General features: G+C 38.4%; 1 protein-coding gene across 1 annotated transcript; it reads left to right on the top strand.

The window, feature by feature from the left end:
- Positions 1–2390: 2390 nt before the first annotated feature.
- LOC101849165 lies at positions 2391–7212 on the top strand (the record flags this gene model as incomplete). The annotated part of the gene is given in 2 exon segments (XM_013089090.2): positions 2391–2735; positions 4080–7212. Coding segments are annotated over 2 exon segments (693 nt in total), but the record flags the coding sequence as incomplete, so codon positions are not given.
- Positions 7213–8842: the final 1630 nt, after the last annotated feature.

Genomic DNA, 8842 nt, shown 5'->3' on the forward strand with positions numbered 1-8842 from the left:
GGGGGGCAAAGAAACTCAGCCGGTTGATAGTGATAATAATAGGGTTCACCAATTCACCGTCGATGCGTAGCCATTCCCAATTGCTTGTTTCAGTTTTGCACTTATATAGTAGGCCTACAACTTCTGTAATTTCCCAGTTCTAAGGTGTAAAACGTGGGCGTAGACTACCCCCAGGCAAGGATCTGCGGGCAGAGGTACTGTGATTTACACATTGGATTTTACAGTAATCTGTTTTTCTTTTGCACCGGAACAAAGTGGATACCGTATATCGGGCCTGCATTCTTTAGAGCGTATGGTCTGTATCGTTACTTCATTTCTCGCATCAGGTGCACTTCTGTTTCTTAGTCCTAAAGTGATTTACTCTTGTATTGTAAAGGTCACATGCAGAGCAATTAATGCTTCGGGAGAAACAACATTCTTTGTAGTTGCACGGGTGTGAAGAGCGAATTATCAAAGTAAATGACCCTTGGCGAAAAACGACCGTGTAACCAATAAACCGTGAATTCCAACTCAATAACGACTACTCCAGCTGCTTGTACCAAACAAGGTTGTTGTTGATTGTCAGCATAACTATAACGTTCCTTCATTAATCCAGTTGCGGTAATCCGGGCTATTGTGCCTATCCTCATTTAACCCGATCTAGAGGGAAAGGTCAGTTTGACGCAAGAATATAGAAGCCATTAATGGTGTGGGTGGGGTGGGATCTGCCAATCAGCAATAACCAATCTTTCACAGAAATAGGGCAGTGCTAAAGTATTTAAAGTCCCAAATGTTTGCATAATTCTCTCTTTCAGTTATTAAAGTCCTATATACATGTAGAAGCCAACAACTTAAACAGGATATAGCAATATCGTAAGTAAACCTTATATTTTAGTGTTGGAGATTACCTACCGATTTCTATGTTTAGCAGATGTTTTATATTACATGTACTATTAAATTATTTTTATCATGTTTCCATACTTCTCCATTTATAATTGTGTCAGAGTTCCCTTTCAAGTTATCAGTATTGTTATAAAGATTTAGACTGTATAGTGGAAATGTCCTCCATATTCCCCCACACACACTATTGTATAGTATAGTATAGTTTGAAGATGCTTTGTATCAAATAATACCGCACTCCACTTCAGAACAACGAGGAGCTTATATGATATTGTACTCGGAAGTATTCTGCCACGTCCATTACTGGATTTGTTTGTTTGTTTGAGTAAAGAGAAACACGTCCACACAATAATGGTCACTTAGTAGAGAAGAAAATTTATGCCAGACTGACAAAAACAATGGAGGGAAAATAGAAAAATAGGGCCCAACCTTGGCGCCCTCCAACCACCCGCCATTACTGGATGATTGAAAGAACTTTAATTTAAATCAGCACTTAAAACGCATTTGTTTCAGTCCAGCTTCAATCTGTAATTTCCGACATTCCCAATACAAATATTATTATATTCTCTCAGTATATATAATGTTCTCTCAGTATCGTTTTAAATTCATGCTGTTCTGTAAAGATTTATGACTGTGAATTCATCAATGTGTGTGAGGGTGTCTGGATAAGCTATGTGGGATTGTCTTTACTCAAGGATGTACTGGAGAGAGGGAGAGAGAGAGGGAGAGAGAGAGAGAGAGAGAGAGAGAGAGAGAGAGAGAGAGAGAGAGAGAGAGAGAGAGAGAGAGAGAGAGAGAGAGAGAGAGAGAAAGGATTATTATAGGAGCTGTGCGCTGCATTTGTTCTTTGTATTGTGGAAATGCGCTATGTAAATGCAATTTACTATTATTATTATTATTATTATTATTATTATTATTATTATTATTATTATTATTATTATTATTATTAACGAATGAAATGATCATGAGCGAGTGCGCTTATGAATTTATAAAATAATATATTCAAGTAAGAAAATAAAACACTCCAACAAAAGAGCTTTTTGTGTAAGTTAAAACCCCCACGGAGTCCATAACGTAACCTGCCCCCAAACAAACAAACAAACAAGCAAACAAACACATAAACAAACAACCCCCCTCTCTCTCGGGTTACCCCATCAACAGACGGAGGAACGCCGAAAGAAGAACACAGTACGCTGACAGAATAACGACATCAACAAATGAAAAAATTCTCTTAAAACAACTGACTGATCCACACTATGTTGTACCGTCGGGTGTTTGTTTTTTGTTTTGTTTTTTCGTTGTTGTTTTTTTTTGGGGGGGGGGGTGGAACACACTAAACTCTTCAGTGTGGCAACTGCAGAATTATCAACTAAGGGGACCTTCTCCCATTTTTATAAATCCTCTTTTCGAGAAGCATCAGGTGCACTCTCACGTCACCACCCGCGACTTAATCCTCTTCTATTTCTAGGTTAATCTGACTCTAATTCTTTCAATTTTCCCACCCTCCCCAGCAGGAAGCGGAAGTCCCGGCTGAAGACTGCCAAGAAGACGTCGCTGCCGCAGAGTGTGCAGACAACGCGTCACCGATAAGCGAAATTCCACGCCCGCGATTGGTGCTACAACACAGCCAGTCTTGTGACGTCGAGAGCGAGTCTGCAACTACAAATACCAGTGAAACAGATTCCGAAGTGCTCTCAGGTTTAGATCTAGCCCCTGAGACGATACGAAGAAGTCTGGCCAAATCAGACGTCATCTGGACTGGAGGAAGTAGTAGCGGAACAAGTTCACCCGCTCCTTCCGTCACGATGGAGAAGAGAGTCGCGGGGAGACCTTCGCTGAGTGAAGCAAAACAACAAGTGAGTGCATATATTTTTACTTGGTCTAGAGGCACAAAGCATTTTGATAGATCTATCTCCGTCGGAGAGGTCTCCGAATAGATACTGCGCTTCAACCCAGCATGTAAGGGCCAGCCCGAGCTGATAATGGGAAACGGCATCCCGGCAAACAGATAGAAATACATGTATAATGATTGGTAAAATAATTTCTTAATCTGGGAGTTGAATCGCATCCTCAGCATACAAAATTGTGGAGACCCTAGCCTTAACACCTCCGATACCGATGAAAGGAAGAGAAGGAGGAGGAGGAGGAGGAGGAGAGAGAGAGAGAGAGAGAGAGAGAGAGAGAGAGAGAGAGAGAGAGAGAGATTCCGATCATCATCGATACCTCGAACAACAGACACATACCTATGCTCATTTCTACAGGCATAACCTAGCATCTGTGTTTGTTGCCATTTTTTGTCCAAAAGTTGCCAAACGTTGCCACAAAAAGTGGCAAAAGTTGCCAAACGTTGCCACAAAAAGTGGCAAAAGTTGCCAAACGTTGCCACAAAAAGTGGCAAAAGTTGCCAAAACAGTTGCCATTAATTTTCAAGCTTTCAACTCTCTGTGGCGACGTATTTTTATATAGCAATTTGATAGAGGTAACAATCTAAAGCACCAGAATTTCTTGTGCTCTGTTTTAAGCATCCAGTATATCATTTGTAGTCACCCAGTGTATAAAATCGTGAAAAATAAAGGTTTCGCAAGAGAATGAAATCAAAATTAGAACAGCACGGATAAATCACCACAAAAATTAACAAATTGGGGCGCGTCCACCTATCCGAAGATTGACTGTTTTAACCCTAAAGGTGTGTAATTCAAGAAAAAGTAGGCCCACAGGATATTATTCGGTTTTGGTGGAGACACGCTCTAACATAACACATTTATATTTTTAAAAGGGTAGGAACAGCATCAAATTAAATGACATTACGCTGTGAAACACACATACAAAAAGAAAAACAAATAATCAGAACAATTTTTATAAAAATTAACACACCAACAAATTAAAACACAACAAAGAGGGAAAAATAAAAGACAAACAGCAATATAAATAGTAAGTAATGTAATGTACATGTTTATATTTTCTGCATGAAAATAGATCTAGATACACAAGGACATCTTAAAACGTATCAAATCACATGTCTGGTATGTTATGAAGTAGCTTTGTTGTTTTGTCTTTTTTGAAAAATGTAAAAATCACGGCCGAGATTCGCGGACCAAAAAATGCCAAAAAATCGCGGCCGCGATTCGCGGGTCGCGGCGCGACAAACGCAGATACTAGATTAACGGTCAGCTACATGTATTTCTCTTTTCAATTTCCAGATCAGCGAAGAGACGAGGAAATTTCTGACTTTCGTCAAGAGGAAATTCCGCAGAGGACGACGCAGCAAACGTGAGACTTCCGTACAGGAGATCCATATAGACCCAGAGGAAGATGAAGACAGATGGGCTTCTCGTGCCGCCAGTGGCTACAGCAGCAACAGTAGCGGCAGCAGCACGTCTCAAGCCAGCAGCAGTGGTCTGGCCAGACAAGGCAGCAGAAACAGCAACCGCGGTAGCATCAGTAAAAGCAGCAGCAGCTCACAGCCCGCCATCGGCAACTTGGAAGTGGTGCATGACCTGGATGACGACTTCAACCCTGACTACAGACACTTCAACCACGTACCTTGATGCAAGTGGGTAGCCAGATAATACGTATTACTACATGACAAACTGAAAGAACAATCAGTAAGGTTTAGTAAATTGGTGCCATAGAGAGTGTGTCACAGAGAAAACGAGCACAGCAGGCTCAGGATAAGTTCAGGAAGGACATGGATCTGTCTCGGCTCTTGAACAGTCTTTTATAACCCATATTATTATAATATAGATGTAGATGTGTACTTGCAGTGCCCCTTCAAAATTATCAGGTTCAAATGATTATATGTTCATGATGCACTTGAAAGGAGACGCAAAATGTGAGAATTCTCCGACGGTAAATTTTGATCAAAGCAGACTTATGCTGGTTTCTACGAATCTGTTATCATTTCATTTTAATACAGGCCATACCCAGAGCATGAGATCTATAATGTATGCTCATTGTGAGAAGAAAATGAGACAGTACTTGTTAACCTCTGTTGGAAAAGATTGTCCAAATACAACTCTGGTGCTTTGGAATGATTATAGTATGTGTATGAAAACCACAAACTTTTGAAAATGTAATGCTTGCCTGGCTCAGAAATGCAGACATAAACGAATCTCAAGTTCTGCCATGCAGTTGGAAACTTGAAACAAAATAAAACATCGAAACTAGCTGCCACTTATTTGACTCTAAAGCAGAGGTACACTGTAGACCAGGTACATAGTTGTGGTTTTCTGCTGCTTGTCAAAGTACATATAATGTACTTGTATCAGTAAATTTCATGCAAAGTTAACCAACTGCCACCATTGTAATGACTGAGTCTTTTATGTATAAATGGTACATGATTAAAAAATAGTATAAATATAATGATCATATAGGCGTACATGATGCATGTGTGTACAACAAGTACAAGAGATTAAAAAATCTCTGGAATGATGAAATGATGTTATAAAGTGCCTTTTAAATATATAACGTATGTGTGCAAATGCTTGTGTATAGTTGTGGTTATGGTGTGCTAAGCATAAAAAGTATCTTTTAATAACCTTTATTTGTATTTTAAAAATAAATATTTTGAACATATATTTTAAAATACACAGTGGAGTTTGCTTAAACCAAAATCTGCGGGACCTTTGGAATTTCTTCAGTTTAGCTGGGTTTTTGGTATAGAGAGATTGCTCATAATGATAGAAGTAGAAGGAAAAAAATCGGGGATTTTATTTTCTTTTGGTTTACCACTGTTTACAAATTAATAACCATGTTTAGGTTAAGCGGAGTCCACTGTTATGTACGTACTAGTAAATTATTTTTATAATTGTTACATGTAATAGGTACACAATGCAATTTGTGAACAGGATGAGCTATAACGCCACTCACTACAAAACCTCACAGAAGTCAATTGCTCACAATACAATTCTGACGTTTCATGATGCCAAATATCCAAGTCAAAATTTCAACTTCAATAATATATTATGTATTATGCGTAAGACTGTATCATGAGCATGAGTTTTTGATGTTGTGTATACTGCTGGTTTATGTTCAGTATTCATGATACCCGAGACGATTTAATTAATTTGTTATCACGTGCTGAAGAAGATGGGGTACTATGCGAGTATCTTCAGGGAAGCACGGTGGTCCTATCATCTCCGTCCTTCTGTACATTGAAGAGCAACACAAACATTGCAAAGATTCATTAGTCCTTTTTGTCCTGAGACAAGGGGCTGAATGTCAATGTTTTATGCCCCCATCCATACATTACATTGTAGAACATTTAAGAAATGCCGCTTCAGCCCTGCCCAACAGGGATAACGCCTGGTGGAGCCAGACACAGCGTTCCATATAAGTATAACAGAAGAACAGACAGGTAGATGATACAGTAAACGTTCCAATGGAAGGTTGAAACTCTGGGTTTTGTGTGCAAGTTGCAAGGTTAAGACACACTGTTTATTGTTACTATGGGAAATTATCTCTTCCTGCCAGGAACAATTTTTACGAATTTTCATCATAGTACATCTACCTTCTGTATTCTTTAAGCTTACTTTACATTAAATAATTTTACCTATGAAAAGTGCTCGTAGTCAACTTATGAGTAAAACTTTCTTTACAATTACTATATCAATTCAACACAAAAATAAAGAACTTCTAAATGATAAAAATAAATACAAATATTCGCATGGTTACGACTGCGTTTACTGCTTTTCCTTTCTTACATGGCAATTTAAACAATCCTGAAGATTCATATAGTGTAGATCATTTTTATTGGCAGAACACTTGGAACCCTGCTAGGACATGTTGCAGACAGAAAAATCTTTGCTGGGAGGACAAGAAAAATGTCGGTTTTCGGTCAATTACAAACCCTGAAACTCCTCAAGAAGGCCAAGTTAATTAACCAACTGTGCTATAACAGCCAGAAGGGGCTATAGCTGGAACCTCAACATGTCTTTCCCAAAAAATGTTCATAGGTTTTACATGCACAGGTGTATATTCTGGTCAAATACATTACATGTATGTACAGTGAAGTCGGATTAAATCAAAATTCTGCGAGGGACTGCCATATTTTCTTCAGCTTAGACCAATTTTCTGTTTAAAGAGGTTACCCAAATAGAACAAAAAAAGATAGTTTTTCTTTTCTTTCGGGTTACTGCTTTTTTTTTCCATTAACCAATTTCGGTTTAATTAAGTGAACACCCCTGTAAGTCGTATGACTACCATGTGCTTGTTCCAGATGAGGAAAGTAACAGACATTGTTTTTCACCTCCTTCTATCTTATTGCCCAGGTAGTAAGGGCAGAGAGAAAGAGAGAGATAGAGAGAGAGAGATAGAGAGAGAGAGAATGAGAGAGAGAGAGAGAGAGAGAGAGAGAGAGAGAGAGAGAGAGAGAGAGAGAGAGAGAACGGGGGGGGGGGGGGGGGTAACGCTATACTTTAGTACAAAACCATGTTATGATTGCTTTTTCTTGGATTTTTGAGCAAACATATACATGCATAACATTATACATCATTTTGAGCTGTAAATTATGAATGCAATTGATATGGTGCTTGACTGAGTTTATTGACAGAAATCTTTGTCTCGGAACTGCTGTATCTTAAGTACAGTTCAGTTCAAGTTAATAGTGTGTCAACAAAATTTGAGCTTCATTTCGCCAAAACACAGATCAGGACAATAATAACAATAGTTGTTTTTGTTTTTTTCTTTAAGTACATGAAGTAGAAATAACATATCATATGAGAACAGCCATCAACTATCTGTTTCATCAGTATTGTGTCTTTTACTTGTTTAGTATGTAAGTAAGACGGTAAGAAAGAAGTCCTGTTACTGTCATGACATAGCTCTCCACACAAGCGAAGGGCCAGAGAGTCCACAAGTTGTACATTAGAAATCCAAGTAAGAAATAAAGTAATATTAATTTAGTATATTGTGATCTGTTCTCTGAAAATTCAGCTCTAACTATGCTTTGTCTCTGGCAATGAGATGTCCTATAATTATAATTGTTGCCAAAACGCTATAACATGCTACATGTATCAATTTTAGTAGTAGAAAAGGCACTTTCTTTCCACTTGCCATAACACGATAGTTTGATTAACACTTTGCGCTCACTTGGCGCAATAATGCGACTGTGAAAATTATCCGTTCCGATTACCTGCGCCAGGCCTGAGAAGTTCGTTGCAGTCACTCTCCTGGCACAGTGACCAGATGGGGTATTTTGTACTGAGTGACCGCAAAGTGTTTTAAAGAAAGAAACAAGAGAAACAAACTTGACTTTGGATTTTGTGGTCTATACAACACAACTGGCCTGTCCACCCTTTCATTTACAATGTTTCCACCTCCCACAGAACAAGCTTGCCCATCTTAGGCCTCAAATAGTGCAGTTGTAGTTGTGTAAGTTTACCTTTGATACATAGTGCATGCACCAACCCTAACTTGCTGTGTCATGGTTATCTGTTAGAAATAGCGATGGCTTTATGTTTTTGTCAATCATACCAGAGCTTTGTTCATTCACTGGCATCACTTCGTTTCATATTCATTTGACACCATGTTAGTAGAAAAATCTGTCACAGGGATCTGTACTTGAGTTAGAATGTCGAGGGGATTATTCATAATAATACAAAATAATAAACAATATTTTGTTTTGCGCTCAACAGCAAGCTTTATTCGTTTTACAGTCTATATCAAGTCTAAATTTCTGGGAATTACAAATCGTGAACCAAATCTCAGTTTGAGGAAACTTTGTTTTTTTAAAACGAAGCAATCAAGTTTTGAGTGCTTCATGGTATAAAGCTGGAGTGCCCTTAACATTTCATTTATTTCATTATGATGGCCAATCTGAAACAGACTAGATGACCTGTTGATTTGCAGTTATCTGTGCTTAACTTTATACATTGTTGATGTGAATATTGTGAATTGCATAAATCAATATTCAAATGTTTTGTAAATAAAATATCTGCTTTGGAAAATATGTACATTTGGTTCT

This window comes from Aplysia californica, unplaced genomic scaffold (assembly GCF_000002075.1).
Source record: "Aplysia californica isolate F4 #8 unplaced genomic scaffold, AplCal3.0 scaffold00871, whole genome shotgun sequence".
Classification (NCBI taxonomy): domain Eukaryota; kingdom Metazoa; phylum Mollusca; class Gastropoda; order Aplysiida; family Aplysiidae; genus Aplysia; species Aplysia californica.